The 25539-nt window shown below is 45.0% G+C and overlaps 1 protein-coding gene across 1 annotated transcript in view; it reads left to right on the forward strand.

The window, feature by feature from the left end:
• The window catches only part of WNT7A (Wnt family member 7A), a 39284-nt gene extending 14527 nt beyond the window's left edge, over window positions 1-24757 (forward strand). The window contains exon 4 of the mRNA XM_057383147.1: window positions 20160-24757. Within this exon, the coding sequence (XP_057239130.1) occupies window positions 20160-20639 (480 nt within the window). The 3' untranslated portion in view covers window positions 20640-24757. The remainder of the gene's footprint in view (window positions 1-20159) is intronic.
• Window positions 24758-25539: the final 782 nt, after the last annotated feature.

Consider the following 25539-nt stretch of genomic DNA (forward strand, 5'->3'; position numbering starts at 1 on the left):
CCCAGCTCCCTCTGCTCTCCATTCCACCCCTCCCATCCACACTCCTGTTCAGTAATCCTGAGTTCAGCGTGATGTGAGTGTGACTTAGAAGTGAATGGGAGAAGGAAGCTGGGAGCAGCAGTTAATTTGTGGATGCTATTTTTGTCGTGGTAATTACCCATAGATGCTGAGACATCTCCAGTTATGCTGGAGCCGAGCAGATTGTGCTRAAGAAAAGCCATTTCCACCCCAAACAAAAGCCTAACCCTTCTTTAATGCAGTGCTACTGTAGGAGTTTTATAGGTGAGATTTTGAATTTTATCCTCTGTAGTATCCCAAATGTACGTGTCTGGCTTTGTGCTGCAAAAACTTGTACTTCATACTGGCAAAATGARCCCTGAATTCTGAGAGTAACCCAAGGACTGGGCATTAATATTTGGCAAACAAATGATCTGAGATCTTTGTGACTTAGCTTCTGGTGGCATGAGGCACACACTGAGAAGCCTGGTAAAACACCAACGCCCACAGCCTGCTCTGCTGTACAAGCACAGATCCAGTGAAACAAAAAATAGCAGAGTAGTGTCACCTCTGTGGGAAAGCTACTTCCTTGAAAGGTCTGCTTGCATTTGATGGGTGCTGGCAGTAAAAGATTCCCAAGGGATGACACACCAGCCCACACTAGATTGCAAACATAGATGGAGCTGCCTACTGGCTGAAAATTTTTCCCCAATGCGAAGCTCAAAAATACAGAGAAATAGAAAAGTTCTGGTTTTTGTCTCCATTACCACCTAGATATGGACCTGGGGTGGAGGAGGGCYGCTGGTCTTGGAGCTGGCTGTGGGAAGAGCAGCTCCAGGAGCCTCCCCAGTGTTCAGCAGGCTCCCCATGAGGCTCCTGGTGTTTCTCACCTTCCTTGTGCACAGTTTGCTGTCCTGAAAGCTTGTGCCTGGAAGGTTCAGCTCTCCACATTGTTATCTGGGAGAGCAGCGGTTTGTGCTATCTCTGGCCATCTGCCATTTCTCCAGCAGGCTCAGGAACTGTTCTGATCTAGAGATATTTTTGTGCTTCTTCCTGCATCCCTTACAGAGCAAAATTACTGATCTTTGTTCGAACAAATCTCTGTTTGAAATCTTCAGGGGAGAGAAAGGGCTGAGGAGAAGCTTGTTACTCCACTGTCCTGTAGAGAATGAATGAATAAATGATGTTTTTGCTAGAGAGGTTTCTTTCAGGCTCTGCTCCTGTGTGAAAGATCACAGTATTTAAAGACAATTGTCAGGGGAGGCCATTACAGGTATTTGGCAAGTCAGGTCTCTCACAGCCTGACTCTTCCACAACAAAGCTAGTCTTGTTGKGAGGTGGAACTGTCCTCTTTGGAGCAGTGTGGATCTTATCAGCCTCCACACAATCTATTCATGGTGGCTTTCCTCTGGGCTACACATTCTTGTCTCATTCTGCTCGCCCATGGCTATATTTTGATGATATTTATGCTCTTAGGAGACAGACTGGCACCTACCAGGCTTCCAAAAATAAATCAATTCTTATTGATTTCGTACCCTCACCTGTAGGCACTGCTATGCTGTTCAAAAGTCAGTCCCCTTGGCTTCTTTGGTCCTGCAATGTGGAGCTGTGCTGTGCCACTCACCTGGTGCTCACCTGTGCAGAGCTCCCTCTGCAGCGTGGCACCTGCTCCAGGGGGTTCAGGATGCACTCTGGGAAAGCACAGGTCCATCATTATCAACTTGTCTTCTTGAGAACCCCTGGAGAATCATCCMGCCCATCCTGGCAGGTGGGAATGGTCTGATGGGCTTAGGGGAAAACTGGGCATGGGGAGGGCTGCACGGTATGGACTGACAGAGAATGGGCAGGAAAAGCCTGATCCAGGATTTCTGGAGATCTCAGTTCGAGGCTTTCCACCCTCTCAGAGTCTTGTTTCACCCAATGTCTCTCTGCTCCCTGTGCCAGCAAGGGTCTCAGGACATCCTGAACACACAACTCTGTCAGAGCAGTGGGACAATTATCCAGGGAATGTTTCCTGGTCTGGCCCTGAGGCTGCCAGAGCTCCAGGAGCCTTTGGACATTGCTCCCAGGGATGCACAGGGTGCGGTTGTTGGGGGTCTGTGCGGGGACAGGAGCTGAACTGGGTGATCCTRGTGGCTCCCTTCCAACTCAGGATATTCTGTGATTCTGTGATCTGTCAGCTCTTTCTGGAAATGAGACAACTGGCAGCATCATATGTGGAGGATTTCAAATGGTGGAGACCATCCAGGTTCCTGTGCTGAGCAGCTCTGGGGGTGCAGGGCTGGAGGATCCCTCTTGTGCACACCCAGGCTGCAGTGAGCAGCAGCCCCCGGGAGCAGCAAGGGGGATGTGGCTCCTGTCCAGCTGCTGCCACCCCACCAACCACAGCCAGGGTGCCAGGGGTCCTGCAGCCAGAGGTACTTTCCTCCTTGACCAAGGACAGAGCTCTCTTTCTCTCTCTGTCTGGGTCACAAACCAGCAGGACTTGCTTTTGTGGCACAGCTCAGTCCTGAGGCTGCTGGGAAGGGAAGGGAAGGGGCTGGGTTCCGAGCAGGGGTCACCCTATGAACTTGGCCCCAAGCAGCCTGAGGAGCCTCACCTCATTTGTCAAACCTACTGGACAGCAGCGATTTCTGACCTTCACAAACAGAGTTTAGGGTGTCTTTCCTCTTTGAATTAGTATTTCCTGAAATGCTGATTCACTGCAGGAAGGAGCAGGCATTACAGTGAGAACAGGAGGAGAATTCATAGCAGCTGGGTCAGAAAAGAGAGATAAAGCTTCAATTAATTTAAAGGCATAAGCCTTATTTGCCCTGCAAACTGCCATGTGAGGGGCCATAATTGCAATACTGAATTGTCTGTTAGCAAATTTGTCTTCTCAAATGTAAAGTTGATTAAATTACTGTGAGTAACACAATAATGTATGTCTGAGAGGTATTTATGGTCCAGGAAATAAAAATGTTACTCTCCARGTTATCCTGCTAAAAATTAGCAAAGTAGATACTGAAAGGCTCTACACATTTTGACTGTAAACATTTCATGCTGACAGCATGGCAAGGTACATGACCAGACTGCTCTCTCCTCTCTTTTTTTTTTTTTCCTGTGATATTGAAATTCCACGAATGGCATCTTGCATCAGCGTTACATCATATTAGGTATAATGCAATATTATGAGTCATTGTTATAAATCATGGGCACAGGCTGCATTAGAAGGCTTTTGCAATTCAAGAGCACATCAAGGTGGATTTTTATTCAGCATTTCTCTTTGGAGGCATATGCAGGTGCATTAGCTTTGCAATGCCTCTCCCTCCTCTGGAGCAGTAGCATTTCAGATTTCCCCTTCAGCTGTGAGGCTCGCAGGGGATGTGCAGGACGTGCCTGCCAGAGCTGCTGCAAACAGCAGGCAAAGCTGTGGGCACCAGGAGGTGTTTGTAAGATGGATCTTGCAGTGATCACAACAGACTGGTGTGTTTGGTGTTTTATCCTGTAAAAGCTGCAGCAGTGCTGAGGTGACATTTGCACAGCTCAGGGTTGAGTCCCAGGCTCCCATCCTGGACAGCCACACTTGAGGTACTCTTTATTCTCCTCCTGTCTCCTCAGGAGGACATTGCTGCCACCAGACTTTCCTGAACATCTTCCTCTTCTTGCCTAGTGTGTAACCACCACTGCCAGAATTAACCATCTCTAGAGGAGACAGCTATTTCTGCCCCTCTCAAAATACCTTTTTTTTTACCTACCCTGTTCACTGACTACCAGCAGCAGAATACAAATTCTTGCAGATGGACCACTTGAAAAGTTGTGAGCATCCTTTTAGAAAAGAGACAGGGCTAATAAAAAAACCTGCCAAATAACATAACATTTCTACTTTTCTGAAATTCTGGGGATTTAACTGTTCTGCCTGAGCTAAATCTTGAAGCATACGACCATAGGCAATAAAAGGGGAGTGGAGCTCATAGGTTTGCAACCCAGCTGGGGTGGCTCTGTCTGAGGAAAAGCAGCCTTGTTTTGTTTTTTAATTTGATTTGGTTTGGTTTTTTCTGGCATGGGCACAGATATGTTCCTGATTTTCCTATTTAGAAATGTCTACATCTTAATGTTAGGGATGCTCCTTGAACACTCAGCTGATGAACACTCTTCACTGGTGGATACAGCCCCCTGTGAAAGGAACACAGCTGTGGCACAGCCCTGATTCACAGCAGCTTGGAGCTGGAAATGTTTTTTTCAAGAATAACTTTCCTCAAGTCCCTGAGGTGATCAGCAGGCACAGGATTAGCTGTGATGCCCACAGAGCTTGTTCACTGACACCCAGCTGCCCTTATGTCCTCCCTCCCTGGGTCCCGTGCCCAGCTGGGGCACAGAGCTGCTGAGCCCTTTCTCAGTCCTTGCTCAGGCGAGAGACCAGGAAAAGACCCTCTCTGTAGCCATTCCTGTGGGCAGATGGGCAGCTCAGCTGTGGGCAGAGGGTCCCCCATGTCCATAGTGGCAGTGTCAATTCTGACAGACCCCACTGTCACTGTCACAGCTCTGACAGGTGAGCTGGATGGATCACTGCAGCCTGGCAGTGGCACCGCTGGGATGGAGCCAGCCATGCCCAGAACACCCTGCAAACCATCCCCAGCCAAAACAACACACAGCACTTCCACTCTCAAAGTGGTATTAATGGATAGAAAATGGGCTCCACTGCTAAAATGTCACACAACACCTGGAAAATCTGGTGCTAGGTGCAGAGATGTGCCTGTGTAGAGTGGCCTGAGAGCTGTCCTGATGCAATGTTTTGTCTAGACTTAAACTAGGCAGACAGAAGGTTTGGGAGAAGGTTTACACGCAGGGCTTGAGCTCACTGTGACCAGACAGGGTCAGTAAAAGCATCTCCTGGTAAATSCCTCTGWAGTGACTRTGAAGGCAAAGAGGAGTGTCCACCCAGAGACCTGGAGCCACTTACAGTGATCCARGGTAAACCCAGTGCTGAGTTTCTGCCTTCTCTCCACCCTAGCTGGACTCCAGTGCAGCTCAAAAAGGAGCCTGAAAGGCCTCAMAGTCTTTCCTGGCAACTTGGTCACTGTGCATTGGCCGGGGGTCAGAGAATTCCCAGAAAGGCCAAGCCCTGGGTTTGGAACCAGTCCAGCTCATTGAATGGGAAAGCTCCCATTGAGGCTGGTGGGACCATGGGACACAGCTGAGGGCTTCCAAAAATCCCAAAATCCCATCCAGCTCTGTGTTTGAGGAGCACAACCCAGKCTCTGTTGGGCAATTCCCTAAGTGTGAAAAGAAATACACATCCCTTGCACTCCAGCAGCATTTTGTTTGTGCTTGAAAGGATCAAAGTRCTATTTATGGCTTTCCTACTTTTTTAGATAATGGTCTTAAAACAAGTCCAAGCTTGACAGACAAGCTCTGCATCTTCTCAACAGCCCAGAGTAAAGATAAAGGGAGCATAAATGTTGGTCTGAATTATGAGAGGGAATTGGACTGCACAAGAACTGTAATCCACAAGAATGAATTTTCATTCCACTTGTCCTCCACTTTCAGCTAATCAGAAATGGTGATACATGGTCCTACTTGTATTTTGGCTTTCAGCTCCCTCCTGTATCTCATGTGGTTGAAAACTGAATTCCTGATTTATGCTGGAGATTARGGGATGATAAATGCTATCGCTTACCTGCAGTTGCAGTTTTAGAGGATTCTGGTGTTGTGAGCAAAACATGCATTTCATGTTTGTGATTGCTGGAGCTGACAGGCTGTCATGCTGCTGACAAAGAGAGCTGAGACTCAGGGCCAGGCTCTCTTCATAAATAACAAAGAACTCAAATTCTACATTTAATATTGTGCACCCTTGATAATGGCAATAATCAAATGTTTGCTCTGAGGATTAATTKGTTCAGCAAAGCTGCTGGCTGGGTCACAGGTCTATGGACAATTTCTGGTTCAATCTGACCTTTCTCTTTGGGCAATTAACAACACTTCCCATGGGCACACTCCTGGCATTCAGTGCTCAGAGGGGAGCACCAGCCAGACTCAAATAGGTGCTGTGTAGGTTATTCAGTTCTTCCAGGGTTTTCAGCATCTTTGGAGCCTTGGTAGAGCCTTTGGTGTCTCTCCTGTTGCAGAACAAAAGCCTAAARACACTGATTTGTAGCAAATGCAGCTTTCACAGAGCACAATCAGCCCACAGCAGCTTTGTGCTGTGCTTGGGTGTTGTAAAACTTACCCTGGTCATGGAACAAAAAACCTGAGGGGTTGGAATGAGATGAACTTKCAGGTCTCTTCCAAGCATTCTGAGAGTCTGTGAAAAGCTGCAAGAAAGAAAACACAGCACCTGTTAACCTTCACTGTGACCTGGGAGCTTGGCTGTCTTGCCTGGCATGGTTTTGATTAACCTGTCTTTTTGATGTTTTGTTGAGAAATTGAATTAGAATTTTTGAAGATTTTTGAGATTCATATCTAAATTTTGGCCCAAGTTGTTGAAAAAAATTTCAGAAACAGCWGCTGAGAACTGTTCTGCTTCTTCCAGATKACATTTGTCCCRCTACAAATTTAGGTTTCSAAACCCAAGACTGATCCCRTGCCAWCRATAGACATTTCCATATCCACACTTYAGCAAAACTCAGCGGAAGACTGGTATTGGTCAAGTTAGCAGGAAACTGATGGTTTGGCCAGCTCACCAGGAACTTTCTAAATGCACAAAAGGCCATGTTTATGCACAGTTTACACCAAATTGTGGTGGAGATTTCACACTGAGCAGCCTCATTTGTCACATCTCTGACAAATTAAACCTCTGTCYCAGATGTGGGGCAGGATCTCTGCTCCATGCTGTGTCATTAATGGATAAAAATCATATTAATGGGTAAAAATTTGTCTCTGCTGCTAAAATGTCACACAACACCTGGAAAATCTGGTGCTAGGTGCAGAGATGTGCCTGTGTAGAGTGTCCTAAGAGCTGTCCTGATGCAATATTTTGCCTAGACTTAAACCAGGCAGAAAAAGAAACCTTGGGAGAAGATTTACACACAGGGCTTGAGCCTCACTGTGACCASACAGAGTCAGTAAAAGCATCTYCTGGCAGATCTCTCTGGAATCCTCTGCAATCACAGCCTAGATCTCTGGAGCCRGAGCTGAAAGTGTCTCCAGGAATATTTCCAGAGCCTTGCAATGATGAGTCAGTAACATGGACTCAGTTACCTGAGCTGAGCCTGTAACAGAGCAGAGYTTTGGGTAAAGTTCAACCAAGGTTTGGTTCAACCCCTTCATCAACACGTGGTGGCAGAAAACTCCGAAGTCATGAAGCCCTGAACACTCACCAAGAGCAATAATTGTGTGCTGTACAAATGGAACAGGCTTTTGCTTTAATGGAAAGAGTTTCCAGGTATTTTGAAGTAAACAATTAAAAAATCAATGAATGAAGAACAACCTTTTAGTCCAAGGACACGGACAAGGCCTGTGGGTAGTGGGAGGATGCAGAGCTAAGCTATGAAATGATAGAAAGGTTTCAGGGAATTGCAGAGAGGATGCTTGGCTCCCATGCCCAGTTAGTGCCAACRGGCACTGGGTTTAATTTGAATTACTACTGGTTATTGAAACCAGCCTGAGCCTTCTGGTACTTAAAAGTGAGCTGCACCTAAAGGGTGTCCCCTGGGCCAGGCAGCAGGAATGCCATGGCATGGATTCCAGCCCAGATCTGAGGCTGTGTCCATGCTGGTGCTGCAGCCCAGGTCCCCTGGGAGTGGGCTGGTGGCCTGCTCTGAGKGAGCCAGCCTGGCCTGAAGCCTTCCAAATCTGCTCCCAAATATGAGCCCACACACAGCGAGGGGACAGCCAGCATCCTCCTGCTCCCCCAGGACACGTTCATGGAGCCACAGCACATTCTGTTATCTTTTGGTGCGTAAATTGCAGTCGTACAACAATTAACTATTGAGAGGGCACAATAGCCTGTAAATAAAGAAGCTCAATAACCAGTCAAGAATTTGTCTGCAAAACTCTTGGATTGAGACTTCACAGAAGTTTCTTCAAAATGTCCACACTTTGTTATAGTTAGTTAGAATTACTTTGAAATTTCCAGTGTGAAATGAGAAGGCAGAAGGGAACCAAAMACCAAGTGAGTACTCAGGCTTTGCTTTCCCAGGGAATTAACCTGAGAAGTCTGCCTTGCTGTACTCAGAGCAAGTTTAGACTGACAGGGGCAGTGAAAGTCCGAAAATATTTTCTAGAAGATGGTAGATTTAAATAACTATGCTRAAGAATGCCTTGGCATTAAGATATTTGTTTAATTTGGTCCATCAGACTTCTGCATTATATTAAGGTACCCCTTAATGAGGGATTTATAAAATTGATATCAGATTAATACACTAAAGGTGCACTACAGACATGCAAGGTTTCTTTATTTGATGGGTTTGTGTGCTGGTGAATCTGGTGTTTCTGGTACAGCATTCTGTGGCTTTCTGGAGCGGTTGGTTAACCCTTGGTTGAAATATCCATGTCAAAACGGAGACTCACTCATGCATGGCTTATAAAGAGGAGCTATTAATGGCATTGCTACTGCTGCTGGACTCGTGTACAATTGGTGAACAGGGAGATCTGTTGAGAAAAAGCAGCAGAACTGTAAGGGGTGAGGGTGAGCCAGCTGAGGGAAACCACATCAGCAATGCAGGGAACCTCAAAAGGGAATTCTGTTAATATGTGATTGTTTTGTAAGACAGAAACTTCAACTATTGCTTAAAATTATGGAATCATGGAATCACAGGGTGGGTGAGATTGGAGAGGACCTTAACCTTAAATCACCCACTSCACCCTCTGCCATGGGMAGGGACACCTTCCTCTGTTCCAGGTTGCTCCAAGCCCTGTCCAGCCTGGCCTTGGACACTTCAGAGATCCAGGGGCAGCCACAACTCTGGGCAGCCTGTGCTTAGGCAWTACACATACATTTAGGAAATTCCATGTTCTTCTGCGTAGGAGCAAATTTTCATTGAGAACAGGCCAGAAGATGCTTTTTAAAATTCTTGGCGTGGGTCCGGGCGTGCTGCTCTTGGCAGCTGCAGGGCTGCAGAGAGAGGCTCTGCTGGTAGGATCTTATCCCTGATTAGTGGGGGCTGTTTGAAAACATGGAAGGGTGGACCTATTGTCCYGACTGCAGCTGGAGAGGGAAACACTGATGTATTAAACTTAGTTGGGAAGTCATCTTCACAGAATAATTATTCTCTCAAGAATATTACAATTAACACCAAAATCATGTTACTTTATGATAACATGAGTATTTTGAATTGTAAACACAAAATGTGTGGAAGTCTGTTCACAATACACACTGTGTCATTGTGATTCAGCTTCTGCCTTACAGTAATTAACATAATTGCATGGTGATTAACTGGAGGAGTAATGAGGAATTTTTCTTAAACTGAAAAGAACAGCTCTCACTTCCCTGAGCAGCTGTTGCTTGGTGTGCCAGGCTGGTGAGATCCCAGCCAGGGTACAACCACCCTTGGCAAGGGGCTTGGAGCCTCTGCCACAGCTCAGGTCAGGTTATCCCTGGAAAACAGTGGCRCTGGGAGTGGGGAGGGGATGGCAGTGGGTGTGAGGTGGGTCAGAGGCTCTCCCCAGCTCAAAAAAGGGTGGGTGGGCAAAGCAGGCCATGGGTGCTTCTCCAGGGTTATTTACAGGGCTATGACCAGGGTTAGAATTACATGTAAATATGTGAATCAGGTATGAACATACCTCATACTTCTTCCTTGACCAAGGGTGTTCATGAAGAAGTTAATCTAAGAACTACTGTGTTTTTATAAAGGTAGTAGTGGAAAATTGATGTAGAAATACTTTGAAATTACCTGAAAAGCTTGATAGAAAGGAAAAACATCCTTTGTTTATTAAAGCTACTGGCTTGGAGAACTAAAATTTATAGATACTTTTCACCATGAGAGACAACATCCTGTGCAGTATTATCTGCTAAATACCTAAGGGTTAACTCTCACAGTTTGGTATGCAACTAAATGAACCCATAATTAACTGTGTGTGGCTATTGGACAGAGATGTTTGGAAGCAATATGAAGTGATAATATTCTGCAGCTCATACTCCTGCCAGTACCTGGCTTTATTRGTTTAGCACAAGAGGTGTTTCCTGATTAGTTGCCTGGAGCAAGCAAAGCTGTTCTCTTGGTTCCATCATTTTTTGGAAACTTTTCTCTCGACACCTCAAGCGTTTGTCAAAATGCTCTACCTGGTGGTTCCCAGTACTGTGCTACACAACACCAGCACCACTGCRCTGGGGAGCTTCCCTGCCAGTGCAGAGGATCACAGGGGAGGTGAAGTTCAGTGGGAATGAGTCAGGCCTGGATYATTCCCTTCCATGTGCATCCGCTGTGACGAGGACAAATTCCAGTTGTGTGATTTCTTGTTTTTCCTGCACCTTGTTTGATGTGAGGAATGACTCAGGCTCCATGACAAAGCCCAAAGTGAGGGGCAGCAATGACATCCCTGCCTGAACAAYCCCAGGACTTTAACTCATTGTGTTCCCACACTGAGGAGCATRATTAAATTCAGTTCCTCTCATCTGGGAGAGGTTTCCAGTCTCTTCAGAAGTACCATGCTAAACTATAAACACAATTACCTTCTTAATGACATCTTCATTTAGAAGCCCATTTAGAGTATGAAGATCCCTCTCCCAAGATCCAAACTTAAACCAGACACTCTGGACACAGGATGCTGGAAGAATTGTATTGACTTTGGAGAGGTCAAGGCCAGCAGACATTGCTCAGTTTAGATTTCATTGACTTCACTATTGTGATCCATACATTGACCGCCGGGATGAGTTCGCAGGTAGAAGCAGGGATTAAGGAAAATTATTTTTAACATTATATTAATGTTTTTAAAAATGGACATTCGTGACATTTTTAGTACCTAGCAAAATACCACAGAGATCACTATTATAGAGAGTCCTGATTGGAAGTATCAGTATTTTAGAGGGATTTTTAATTGGTGACCATAATGTAAGGAAGGTAGATATAATTTAAGAAGAAATGTTGTGTGGGTAACATGTCAAAAGGCAGAAAAATTGCTGTCTCATTTTATTTCTAAACTRTCTTAGTGTCAGTGAACACCATGCTGTTTCTTCATTTCCAAAACCCCTCCATCATCATCTTTTATTCACTTCTGGCATGAGCATTCTATCCAGTATCTTTTTGGAAAGGAAGATGTGCACTGCGGAAAACTTATGTAGTGATAGGAAGGTGAGCTAGATAATGTAACCAACAACTCTATCTGTAATTCTGCACCACTGCCTCCATTCCCAGCCCTATTTTAGCTTCATCCTGCAAAGTGCCCAGGTAGGCCAGACAACAAGACTGTTGAGTATTTCACAAGCTAAAATCCTTCATGTCCACAGTGTCAGTTTTGCTTGGACAGCAGCAAATAACAATCCTAGATAAATTTTCCCTTAATCTCAAAATCCCCTTTTGGTAGGGGCTAGGAAATCACATTTTCATTTAAAAATGGAGTACATAATCACATGTTTATTGTCTTCAATACAATTCAGCTATATTTTAATAAGAACAGGTGAAAGCACATTAAAAGAAACCAGATTTTTTTCAGAACTATTTTTTTCCAAGTTCCTTTTTATGACTGATCTTTAAACTTCCTACATGATGACACTTACTTGGCACTGCATTGATTCAGTCTAATCTAGGTGATAATGTGTCTCACAAGAGTTATTTTTCAAAAACAAGTAGTTTATCAAACCCATGACAGTTATGTTTTCAAATTATTTCCAATTTTTTCTGTAGAAATATTTGCCTTGCTTTTAAATAGAAAAACCCACAGAAACAAAAGTGGTTCTGCAGGCATCTGGACCCAGAAGCCATCACAGCAGGAACCCCTCAATAAACTGCCAGGCCACCTTTCAAATAGTGAGCTTTTGTCATCAGTGACTGAGAAAACACCAAGTCCCACGCCAGGACCCCCCATTTCCCAGCTTCTTGCAACAGAGAGTGGAAAAATGCTTCTCCCAGTGTCTTTCCTGATGTAAAACTTRTCTAAGCATTAGTTTGGAAATCTGTACCTGAGAAAAGCTTCTCCAAGAGCCCATCCTGTGAAAGGTGGGTGAGGAGGTTTGGCACTGAACAGGACACAGAAAACTCTGTCACAGCCACGTCCCTCTAAAGAACAGGAAACTCAACCTGAGGCTTTGGCTCCAGCTCAGGAATTAATGGTTTCAATTTGCATTTTGATAGCCAAAGGGAGACGAGAGTGCAGGTCCTTTCTGTCTGGGGAAAACAGGAATGTGTTCAGGGGAGAGGTGAGGAGGAGAGGAACCCCAGGGTGCTGCAGCTGTTCCCACATGTGATGGGAAGGGGACAGGGAGCAGACAGCACCTGGAGAGTCCTGGCAGGATGGGCTGACCGGTGGGGATTTCGGGGCTGTCACCCCTCTCCAGTGTCTGCTGATGCTGAGCCMTCAGCATCGGGGCTGCCACACCGTGCCCACTGTCTCTGCAAGCATAATCCTGATAGACTGATAAATAAAACCTTTAGAACCTCATTTGACTTTCATAAAGTGTGGTTCAATTTGCAGAGCACTCAAGAGAGAGCTATTGAGGACTGGGCAAGCCTGGAGCCCGAGCCACACGTGTGGGATCCATTTTCACAGCTGCTTTTGGGAAACCAAGAGGGTTTGGGCAGAAGTTCMTCCGAAGAGCAGCTACGGGGGCAGATAAAGTGCTCCCCTAGAAAGATCCCTCAGCGACAAAAAGCTGAGGAAGAATTTGAATTCTCAGGAAGTATTTCTTCATGGAAGGGGTTGTTAAACATTGGCAGGGGCTGCCCAGGGAAGTTTGGAGTGCCCATCCCTGGAGGTGTCCAAGAACACCCTGGATGTGGCACTGAGTGCTCTGGGCTGGGGACAGGGTGGGCATCGGGCACAGCCTGGACTCCATGGGCTGGGAGGGCTTTTCCATCCCAGATGTTTCTGTGGTTCTGAGGTATCATGACACCTTGTTTTCRTTCACAGAGCTTGAGAAAAGGCAAGGGCCATACCTCCTGGTTTGAGAACAGCATTAATTAGGTCATGTGAAAATCCAGCTCATTAAATCTCACCTTTTGAAACCAGTTATGTCCTGTCTGTCCTAAGTTCAGCTATTTTTCAAAAATAACAATTATAAAAGGGATTTATTTTCTACTGCTCTTTTGCTTTTGGACCCAGAAGTGGTGATAAATTGATTTAGTATACAGCAAGTCACGGGGGTTATCAGAAGTATAAGAAAAATATGCAGGAGAAAATATTTTTTGCTGCATTCCTCTCAGCTTTTGCTGGCCTTGCTCTCACTGGTTTGCTCCTCTGCACAGTGTTAGTGGATGAAGGGTACCAGGTGTGTGATTTAAGCAACACAAGTTACTCAAGGGAAGAGGAGAACCTTTCACTCGGTTTGCATGTGCTGGCAGCAGTGCATGAGCACTGTGACCATGCAGAAAGTTTAACTTGTACTTTTTCTTTACTTGTYTGATGTACTGTGGAAACAGAAGTTGCATTTCAAAAATAATTGCTGCATGTGATCAATTTTTTACAAAGATGAAGTAAAGGGCTGATGAAGTAAACTAATGTTCCAGGCAGAAAGCACAAAAATAAATATGGAACTCAATGAAGGACATAAGAAATGAGAGGAACCTCCTGCTTTTAGTGGCACAGAGAAAGGTTAGAAATAAGACACAAAAGATTGAAYTTATGAGAGTATAAAATTTCTGAAGTCTTCATTTTTAAGGGTATCGTGGCTTCAAATCTGGGAAAAGAGTTTCTGCTCTTTAAAAGAGGATATCCCTCAGTGAAGGTAGGTGGTGGTCCTGTTGGGAAATCCCACCCAGCTGTGGTGTTTGCAGCATACTCTTGGCTCTCTTCATAACCAGTGCTCAGACCAGCATGTTGGCTGATTTTCCTGAGACACCTATTCCAAGGAAAGTGCAAAGGGGCTTTGATTGATGTAGGTGACATACTGTGGTGATTTTCCACTCATTTTTTATTTAAAACACAAAAATTCTTGTCATGAGAGAAATGGTTCAGCCTGCTTGGGGTGGCAGGATTTCTGGGATAGTCACGGCTTGTGGTGTTCAGTAGCAAAGTTGTTTGATACTGACTTCAGATATTCTTTTGCACAGACTTCCTTATCAAAAACATGAGAAAAAAAAATCTTTTGGCTGTGCTTAATAAGATCTTCATAATGTGCTCGAGTGAGGTATCAAAGACTGTCTGGAATGAGTCACTCAGTGTGGGACACAATCGTTTCCAAGTTCATCCCAGTCAGTTTGCCAGAGGATGTCAGTGCAAAATGTGCTTCCACAGAACATATGTGACAGCAGCTCTGTGACTATAGTTAGTGGCCATCCTCTGATGGGAATATTTTCCATCCTTTTTGTTTAAGTATGCCTTTGCTAATTTTAAACTTGCATTTCAAAGTTTTTTATAATGCTGTTTCTCACATTTCTTRAAGGCTTCATAGGATTTGTCTCTGACAAGAGAGTTTCCTTTTTTATGCTCTCTCCTCTTCCTTTTTTTCCTATTGAAAAGCACCCAAGTGCTTCTTGTGCTGTCCTTAAATTTCAGAGTTTTGGTGTTAGAACAGTACCGCAAATTACTGAAAGCAAATTACTGAAACAGCAGCATCCTTTTGAGATTAATTTCACTCTTGGATAAAACAGGTGGCAGAGACATTTCCTAGTGACTTTAAGAGACATTTTGCTGTCTGTCCAGTCAGTGTCACACATCCACTTAGTGCCCTTTTCAGTGCCTGGTCGCACTCTACACCTCTGCCAGTTGTTCTACACATGATTTGGCTCCCAAGTTATGTTTTTGAAGGACTAACCAAGACATGGCTTTATTCTATTAGCTTAAAACATCCTTTTTATTCAATGAATCATTTTCAATAAAAAATGAAATGTATCTCAACATTATTCCCAAAGTTTGAGGAGCTTTGTCTTATTTGAGGAGCTACAATTGCCTCTGTGATRACATAAATCACAAATCCTCAGCTTCCACCAGCTGAAAAGGGCAGCTGTACACTGACCTCCCTAGATCACAGATGCAGTCATGTCTCTTCAAGCTCTGCTGTGTTCTCCTGTGGAGTGAAAACCTCACCTTTTTTGCCGATAGTTGTGCTCTCCTTGACCTTTAGCAGAGGTGTGTGTACAGACATTTGCAGGAGACAGGGATTTCCTGGCCCAGGTGATCTGATGTCAGAACAAATGAGGCAGGAGGACAGCTTTGGTGGGGCAGGAGTCAGTGTCAGTGGTGTCTCTGTTCCCTGGGCTGCCCTGGAGCTGGGTTATTTTGGTCATGTGGCCCCAGGCTCTGCRGGGCTGGCCCTGCTCTGATGCCATTCCCATGGGATCCTGTCGGAAGCGGGATGATCTGGAGGTGGGATGGTTTCCAGATTTGAGATGCAGGTCCTTCAGCTCAGCTTTGGCATCGAGGGCTGCAGAGCTGTGGGGACTGAGGCAGGACTGGGCAGTCCCAGACCCCAAGGGGTGGATATGTGGGGTTTTGGGATCTCAGCTGATTTGGGTGCTGGGAACCCAGGACACAGCCCTGAGTCCCTCRGGTGACAGACTCTGAGCTGAGCAAAGCCCTGCATGGCTGTGAGCAGAGTTTCTGAGCCCTCCAGGCACAGAACAGCTCTCCCTGTGCCACAGCAGGGTGGGACACTCATCCTACCTCCTGCAGGACACAGCTCCCACCCTGGTGACCCAAAGCCTCTCCTGTGCCACCAGCCCTTTCTGCTGGTGTCCCTGAAGGCAGGAGCCCTGAGCCAGCCCCAGGCAGGCTCCAGGAACACGCAGCTCTCACATGGCCAACCCCACACATTCCCCACAARAGCAGAGGGGCAGAGCAAACCTGTTCTGCTCCTGGTGGCGCTACCCAAAGGTGCTGCATCTGCAGATAACATCAGCAGGGAGAGCCAGCGCCAGCTCTCTCCACACAAACTATTTCCCAGAGGCAAATGGCAGAGGGAGAGAGAGGCAGAAACAAGTACTGACAGTTTGCAGTAGGAGCTCAAAGAAAAAGTGGACAAAGCTAAAAGAACTGTGGCTCTTTGTCTGCATTTAATCCAGTTCAGAGCACTCACTGGTGCATACAGATTTACTTCCCATGGCTGATGGAGCTGGATATGGTCATTTGGTAAGAAACAGGGGATCTGGCATTTAGATTCTGTGCCCTTCAGGCTCTTACATTTTAGGAAAAGTCAATCTGAAACATACTAAAACTTTTAATCTAATGTAAAAAGAATGAGCTGCTGGATAATTCCTTCAAAGAAACAAATCCTRATATAAAAGGGGAAGAACTCTTTCTGTTTTTGACACAGAGCAAGTTTTTAAGGGGAGAATGCTGCTTTTGGCTCATTGGCAACCAAGGAAAAGACTCGCACAGAATCCCCTATTTTATTTTCTTCCTTCTCTTTGCAACTTTCATCTYGAATTTGTGCAGGCACTGATTAATYAGAGGATACTGCAATAATATTATAGTATTAAAATACCACCATCCACATATTTTAATGTCAAACAAGTACTCCRAGCACCTGCTATCAGAGTGCAGTGAAACTATCAAACCACCATTGTAGGCTTTTGCTTTTGCTGAGGACAGACGGTTCAAGTTCCACGTAGCCTGTTTTCTAAAGACTGTGGTGGAGTCAATTCATCTCTTGCTGAACTTGCAGAACCCTGAAAGCCCAGGGAGGAGGATGGATTTGTGTGCAGGAGCAGGACCARCAGAAGGGGTTGAGAGAGTGGGTCAGAGGAGGCAGATCTGGAGGGGAAAGATCTGCAGCTGCAGAGTGCAGGGGACCTGAAYGAGGCAGATGTGTCAGAGAGATTCCAGCACAGAGTATTGGAACCTCTGGCACCCCTGACAAGTGCAGAGAGAAAAGGAGAGGTGGCCAGCAAACCCTAGGARAATGCAAAACCAATTAATGTAAAAGAGAACAATGATGGAACTTTCTCCTCCCTCTGCTCCTTTCCRTCCCTCTCCAGKTGTTTTTGGACCTCTAGGAAGGACCCCTGGCCCTGGGGCTCAACTGGTATTGCTCAAACTTCTCCTGTTCAGGCAAAGCTAGAGCTKTCTATCCTGAGAGCAGGCCAGGGTGTGAGTTGGGCTGTGCTGGGCACKGGGTAACCAGGGCAGGAGCCTCAGACGCTGCTCCACTCCGGCCGGAGGAGCTGCTCATCATTTGTGGCTGCAAATCAGATGGTAATGAAATAAACCAAAAGGCAATTTAGGCTGCTTAACTACACWTAAGGAAAAAGCCCTGCCCGGGTAGATGACACATGGTGTGTTTTGTGTTAATTTTCAGGCCAATTTGGCGGATCCTCATGTCAGGTTGGAAACGCTTTGCTGCAAGTTTGAACATGGTACCAGGATGTAAGGGCAGCCACTTCTACAAGAGCAGTGATTGAATTAGGGYAGAGAAATGTATCCCTGGCTAGTTTCAATTTTTAAAACAAAGAGCTTTTAAAAAGGTACAAATGAGGCTAAAGGAATTTATTTTATTTTTCCGGTTTCTGTGCTCAAAGTCCTTTTCCATCTCCTCATCTATCTTGGAAGTGTCCTGTCTTATGAATGAGTGAGCAATAAAAGAAGTATGCAGTGACTGAGAGAAAAACTCACAATAACAAGATAAAGCCAAGGCTTGAGCAGAAGTTAAGGTGCAGATCTGACTATGGAAGTTTCTCACATGTGAGTTTTAGGGCAGTCACTGGATTGTTTGCATGAGACACTGATTTAAAGGCAGTAGCACAAACCGTGACCAGCACATGAAGAGCTCACTTGTGTCCAAGCCTCCTCTGGGATCCTGTCCTCACACCACATGTGCTGACAATTTGCTCATTGACTGAAATAAAGCTGTTTCATAGGATCAGACAATGACACAACCARAGAATGATTTGCATAGGAAGAGTTCTTTGGGTTCATCTGGTTCCAACCCTCATTCCATGGGCAGGGACATCTTCCTCTARATCAGAGCCTRACCCAGCCTGGCCTTGGACMCTGACAGAGACCCAGGGGCAGCCACAGCTGCTCTGGGCACCCTGTGCCRGGACCTGGCCATCCTCCCAGGGAMGGATTTCTTCCCAGTATCCAACCCAAACGTGCACTCTTTCAGTGTAAAGTCATTCCTCCTTGTCCTATCACTACCTGCCCCTGTAAATATCCTCTCCCCTCCCAGCCTTCTTGTGRGCCCCCTGTGKGTATTGAAARRSWGCTCTRRGMTCTCCCTGGAGCCTTCTCTTCTCCAGAGTGAAGAGCCCCAGCTCTCCCAGCCTGTCATTTTAATGCCTTGAATCCCTGCCCRTTCATGGAGAATGGGCAGAGGAAGGGCAGGGAGTGAAGAGAGGCAGCTCCAAACTAYCCTAAGGTCAGACAATAGCAGTTACCATGCCAAGGTGACTGGGGAGCAGCCTCGAGACCAAGAGGGGTGAGAATAATCAGCTGCTATGTGGGGTCTTTGAATTTCTGGGTTTAAGGCCACCAAGCAGGGCTGGAGCTGAGTGTGGCAGTGTCCTGCTCATGGCCTGGGGTGTTCTCTCTCCTTTCCACCCCCAGTTCACACTGAGGTTTTGGGTTCAAGGTCCCCACACACRTCTAGCCTTGGTCTTGGGCTTGACTCCCTCAGTGCAGGCTGCTGTTTTCTGCTGAAAATGGGCAGTGACAGTGTCTGCTGGTTACAAACACCCAAAACTGAAAGGAGAGGCTGTGACAAAGGGTTAATTCCAATTTCCATATCACTAACCTCCCTCCAGCCTTCCTGGCTGCCCAGGTGTGGAGCTGCATGGATCAGCTGGGTTTTCTCAGGGGAAAAATGATGTGGCCACTCCCTGAACCCTGATAATCCCTCTGGCTGGGCTTTCCACTGCTGGTCTCTGCCAGGGTAGGCAGAATTTCATCATCAAAATTATTATGGTCTCTTTCAAGTAAAGGCCAGTGGGATGTTAATTGCTGGAATTAGATGTGTGGGTTTGTGTTATCCCAATGTCACTGCTGCGTGGGGTCAGCTGCAGGGCTTGGTGCATGGAGCAGGGACTGAGCTGGCCTCCAGCCTCATTTGGCAAAGACTGGGCTGGTAAACAGCAGCAGAAGATGCAGGGATAGAATTTAAAGGGATGTGAAGGTGGAAGGGAAGTTGAAGCTTGTTCTCTTCAAAAGGAAAGTAGTAACAGCTCAGGCATGAGAAACCTCTCCAAAGAAGAGAACATGAGACAGGTTGGAGCAAACCATGGTGTTGAGGAGTTTGAGATGCTTTTTAGTAGTAAAGAGGTAGAAATTTTTTAACACGAATTGATGACAAAACATGAAACCGATTCCTCATCTTTACTTTCATCCTTTAAGCTCTAAGACAGACCAGTTTTGGGGGTTTTTTTTGGTTTTGGTTTTTTTTTTTTTGGTTTTTTTTTTTTGGTTTTTTTTTTGCAAAGTACCTGTGGTGTTTGTGTGCTCCATGTGACAGGAGGCAAATCACTTCAAACCTTCCAGAAGTGTACTTGACTGGGGTATACGAAAAATAATGCTTAGGTTTCCAAACTGAGCATTAAGTTGTAACATTTAGAAGAGATGATGCCTGTATGACTRAATAATCATCTGTTCTATGCTGCTGATTAATGTGGGGTTACAGGGGGATAACCATTGATAAAGTTTATCTTCTTGCTSCAGCTTAGGTAATTTTCAGGTGCCAGGCCTGAGATGCAGTTTATCTTTGAACCTCTGTTCACAAATGCCAAGTTGTGGCCCATTGTTGAACTCTGCACACATTCTGCATGGAGCATTCCAGCTACAGGTGTGGTTTTCTGCCAGTCCCTAATGTCACTGTCCTGTGCCAAACACTGCAATACCACACAAACAAGAAGTGCTGGGCAATTGTGTTGAAGGAAATCTGTGACTGAGGAGGGTCCCATTCTACCTTTGGCTGTGAAGTTGGGCAGAATTATCTTCCCTGTTTAGCTGACAGTGTAGAAGGGGAATCAGCTGCACAGGCAGAGCTGGTTGATGCTGATGAGTGTTTGCTGCCGGGGACAGCAGCGTGGCCCGTGCCTGGTGGCAGCTGCTGCTGGAGAACAAACCCATCCCTGAGTGTCACCCCTGCCCATCACACTGCCTTGCTGTTCTGAGGGAGCCTCGCTTGTGTTAATGCACCTTCTTTGTTCCTTTACCCACAGATCCTGGAGGAGAACATGAAGCTGGAGTGCAAGTGCCACGGGGTCTCGGGCTCCTGCACCACTAAAACCTGCTGGACAACGCTGCCCAAGTTCCGTGAGCTGGGCTACATCCTCAAGGACAAGTACAACGAGGCCGTGCAGGTGGAGCCCGTCCGGGCCAGCCGCAACAAGCGCCCCACCTTCCTCAAAATCAAGAAGCCCCTTTCCTACCGCAAACCCATGGATACGGACCTGGTGTACATAGAGAAATCCCCCAACTACTGCGAGGAGGACCCGGTGACGGGCAGCGTGGGCACACAGGGCAGGATGTGCAACAAGACAGCGCAGCAGTCCAATGGCTGTGACCTGATGTGCTGCGGCCGCGGCTACAACACGCACCAGTACTCGAGGGTGTGGCAGTGCAACTGCAAGTTCCACTGGTGCTGCTACGTGAAGTGCAACACGTGCAGCGAGAGGACAGAGGTGTACACCTGCAAGTGAGCGCTGCCCCTGCTCCTGCCCGCCCTGGGGTACATTTGCACATGCACTCGAYGGACCTGAGCAGGAGGCTGTGGGCCAGTCCTGCTCTCCCCGGAGAAAAGCTGGTGAATGGAGCCCTCTCTCTGCTTCTCACGTTTTTCGTTGCTTGTGTGGATACACATTTCAGACCCTTCTAAAGTCGGCCAAGGAGCAAAAACAAACAAACCCCACCCTGGGCCACCAGACATGCAAAAGAGAGAGAAAAGGATCATCTTGTTGAGCCTGCACCTCGGAAGCAAGGAGCACTGACTGCTTGTGGAGAGACACGGGCCAGGGGGAATCTCTGAGCATGGCAACGAACTCTTGGTTTGGGAAAAGGATGGTCAATCAAGCACTCGTGTGCACAAGGAGCAGGGAGGGCTAGGGCAGAAATCCCTGACAAAAGGCTTTGCACGGGATGGGATGGACAGAGCCTCYCTCACTGCCCCTGTGAACATGTGGATGACACAGGTTTAGGCTTTTACACTTGTGAAAAGCTTCTGCTGGTCTCGCCCATCTTTCCACTTCACAGCAATTGCTGCATCAAGAAGAACTGTGGAAGGTTTCTGTAGACACTGCTTTATCTGCCTTTCTTGTGTGTGTGTGTGCTGCAGATTTTAGCACAGGGATTTGGGACACTTGGGYGTAATAATAGCAATATTTAACAATTTATTCAGATAAAACTAATATTAATTTATTTAATTAAAAAAAGAACTTGACCCACCTGTTTTGAACTATTCTGCAATTAAAGTAGATAGCTGGCTTTCTTTGTGGAATAATTTTGGAGGATCAGCAAGGAAAAACTGGAGCTGTATATATTATTCTTGACTAGGATATTTCTATTAGTTGGACTTGCAGGATATGTTCTACAGTACTGGATGTTTAAGGACAAAAGCTGGCATCTTTATATATATGTACATATACAAACACACTGTATTTTGGGGTTTTTGTTTGTTTGTTTCCTCCTGTTTGCTGCTAGTTGTCTAGAACAAAAGTCGAGTGGTAGGGGTTACAAACCTTTACCAGTTTTTGTGTTGTTTTTTTTTTCTTTTTTTTTCCTTCAATTAAAGAAAGAAGCATTAGTGAAATCCTGTTTGGAATATGTCTAAAAATAAGAAAATCCAGACAAAATTCCATCTTTTGGAAAAATCAACCATAGGATAAGAGAGTATATTTTGTAAGAGACTATTTTTATATAAATATTTTATTTATACTATGTCTGCTTGTTCAACCTGTACTTTTTCTCAAAACAGGCATACAATTTGTAATTCTTAGGCTATTTAACAGAGAAGGGGTAATTAGTTTGTGAACACAACAGCAGCAAGCTGGATGCATTCAGCTGCAATTGGTGGATGTGTCTRAAAGCAGAATGAACTTTCTCTCCGGATGTGTGTACAAACTGGCTCTTTTCCTGTGGCTCAATTTGCAGAATATGCAAAACAAGAACAGGGTATGTAGCATCAATTTTGTCACATGGCTTGAATTCATGATTGGTATTAACTGGATGCTCATTTATCCCATTCAAGAAAAAAAAATCCGAATTAGCTTCCCACATGCGTCAGTCATTAAACTGTGGCGTTATGACTCGCAAATGTGCTGTGTGTGCTGTCAGTTAAACCTCTGCATTGTGCTACTGTCAGATCTGATTTCCATCAGTGGGCGACTGTAGACTGGGACTGTAATAACTAGCATGACACACATCGTCTGATTCTCATAGATAGGATACAGAGCTTACTTTTTGTCCAACTCTTTTTGGCATTTACATTATTCTTTCCCCCCAAAAGGCCAGAGCTCAAAAATCCAGARAAACATTCCGACAGGTTTGAAGAAGCAAATTTAAAGAATGCTCACATGTTTTTCAGAGCCCAACTCAGCCATTTTACATTCCCTTCGTGGTATTTCTTTGTAATCACCACTAATTTTTTCAGGCACTCAAGTGGTAAATATTTTGAATCATTCTATTCCTCCTGCTTAACTCGTTTGTGACTAATAAAAAGAAGAATCTAATTTTAACATTGTTTTTCACTGGGTAAGAAACATGGCCCAGTGTAATTGATGATGTTGCACATTATCTGGGACAGATCAGATTCTTTCCTCCTCGAAGACTGCAGGATCTCCCCAGCTCAGGAGGCATCAGTAAAGGAAATGTGTCACTGACTCCCTGGGTAGCAGCARGTGCTACAAGGAGAGGAGACAGGCCTGCCTTGTGTGCACTGATCCTTCCCAGGCAAAACTCCCACCTAAGACTGCTCAAACAGAATTTTTTTGAGAAGGGAAACAGGCATCAAAAAAGATGCTGTAAAATTTGACAACTGACCTTTTAGGACTTGGGTTTTATCTCACTCCTTGTGTATGTATTATTTAAGAACACAACCCCATGCAGTACCTCATCCTAGCAATGTATCACCAGGGTTAATACACAGTTCCTTTGCAGTCCTGCCACTTAACTCAAAATAGAWTTTTTAGTYAATTCAGACAAGCAGAATGGAGTATCAAAACAATTATTAACATAATTTACTTTCAAACTTATGAYTTGTCAATATCAAAGCWAATTTTTATYGGTCATTGAGTCACTGCTCTTAGTCCTTTTAAATTCCAYACAASAAGAKATAAAAAGCAACCACATACAGTAGGGATGTTTATTACAACCCTGTAATGGTTAAATAATTCCGTTCTAATGTTTAATACTGTAATCTCCCCCCTCCCCAGTTTGTATTGGGTTTTGATTTAGTGTATACCATATCATAGTTAAAACTATGTGTTCCTCAATGATTAGAGTTACTTTGCAAATTATTACTTTTGCAGCATGTTTTTACCATAAAAAAATTATGTGTAAAACTCCTGCTTCCTGTAAATTTCCGTATGCAGTGATGTGCCATGTACAGCTTGTAGAATAATTATTGAAGGACAAATATCTTTAAACAGTTTTACTCACAATAATATAAAACTGGATGCACAGTGACTTTAATTTGGTACACATTCTCCCTACATTTTACAATATTGCTGATGAGAAAAAGAGAAAAAAAAAGACAAAAATTATATTAATTTGTTTAACATCTGGAGTAACAGTTTGGGAGCTCTGAATTAAAGAGCAAGGAAAAGCAGAAAGTATTGGAAATTTGGCTAGAAAGTATTTGGAAATTTGGCTGTGTCATCTTAGACAGGAGAAATCTGGCCCATCAGAATGTGCCATGAGTCTGGAGTTAATTGGTCATTCCCTAAACGGGCTTGAGCGGCATGAGAATACACAGGAGAGGGGAGATTTACGGTTTGCAGATATTCCTCCCCCCGACAACAGCTTGGTCTTTGTGYTTGGGGATAGAGGAGCTCTGTTTTGACTTGGGGAAGAACCACACAATGGCACTGAAATGCACACAAGTGTGGAACAATGCCGCCCTCCAAAGAAAATCCATCTTTTCATGTGTGCTGCGAGGGGAGCGCCGCGCTGCTGGGCACGGGGGAACCTGGATGGGGCTGGAAGGGAAACACAGCCCAGGGGCACAGAGGAGATGGGAGCAGGAAGGAGAAAGCCTGGCTGCAAACTGGGAAGCTGCTCATTATGAAATCTCCCTTCTTCATCCCACAGTGGAATCACAGCTTGTGGAAATGAATTTGTTTTGCCTCATGATTCCTAAATAAGTGTTAAAGTTTTACCTCTTGGCCTTTCTAAAGGGACAACTAACCTSAGTTCAATCAGCTTGATATTAGAAGCACTTACATAAAACGCGTATCAGCCAGTGATTAAGTTTTCTTTGCCTTGTATGCACAAAACTAATGGAGATATGTCTTTCAACAGTGATAATTAAACTGAAAACATCCTCAAAATATACTCTCAAGTGGCTCATTTGGTAAAGTTATTGTGAGGGGACAAAGTAATTTAGAAAAGGAGAATAATGGCTACATACCATACTGTCCAAGGCTCTTAATGAACTCTCCTGTGGATCACAAATCTGTTTTTAACTGACCACAATTCAAAATCCATTTGTTAAACAGAAAAATGTTGCAGGCTGCAGTYAGGGTGCACAAATTCAAATTAATATCTGTGTAAGTATTTCTGACAATATTTTCACATTTGTCATTATCATAGGCATGTCATAGGAATATCATGGGATTATMATAGGAAATATGCTCTGTGAATGTTCTAAATGTGCATATTACCCAACACAGTCCCCTGTCCCCAGCTTGGAACCCAAAGAAGTCGATGGAGCAAGAAGGTCCCCTGGTCTGAACTGCAGACTCAGCCCCTRACAGGTCCAGCCAGGGCTGCCCAGACCTGGCACGTGCTGTCTGTGCCAACCAGCCATGGTGCAGTTCGAGTCAGGTTTGAATGTTCCAATACTGCCCAAAATTAAACCAACTACAGACATTTTATCAGTCAGCAGAACTTCAGATGATGAAGCTCATCTCGATTCTAAAGCAWTCTCCCTTAATTCATTATAATCTGAGGGGTCACTGTGATGAGTGACCTGACCCTATTCATGTTCTTTTCTGCTCAAAACCATACCAATAATTTCTTAAAGATGAATGATTATTCCTGAACAAAAATGAAGGAAATTCTTCCTCTGGAAATAAATRACTTTTGATGCAGTCAAAATGTTGAGGAGATGTACGTGGATCTGAAGGGCTCCAGGTGTGGAGTGGGATAACAGAACTTTGCAATTCCCCCRTCCAGAGATGATGCTGTAAAACCCCAAAGGCATTTTTCATGCTTTTATGAAATTACTGCTTTTCTAGTTTATTGTTGTTGCATACTCAGACCCATCAACAGCACCTGTGTAATGTGAAATTGGGAGCTCTGAAACACATCCCAGAGAAATCTTGCTTCCAAGTGCATCACCTAACARCACTGGTATTAGGGAAGATGCCTCCCCTTGTCACCAGC

Source organism: Malurus melanocephalus, unplaced genomic scaffold (assembly GCF_030028575.1).
Source record: "Malurus melanocephalus ecotype Western Australia unplaced genomic scaffold, MMel_1.1 scaffold_609, whole genome shotgun sequence".
NCBI lineage: Eukaryota > Metazoa > Chordata > Aves > Passeriformes > Maluridae > Malurus > Malurus melanocephalus.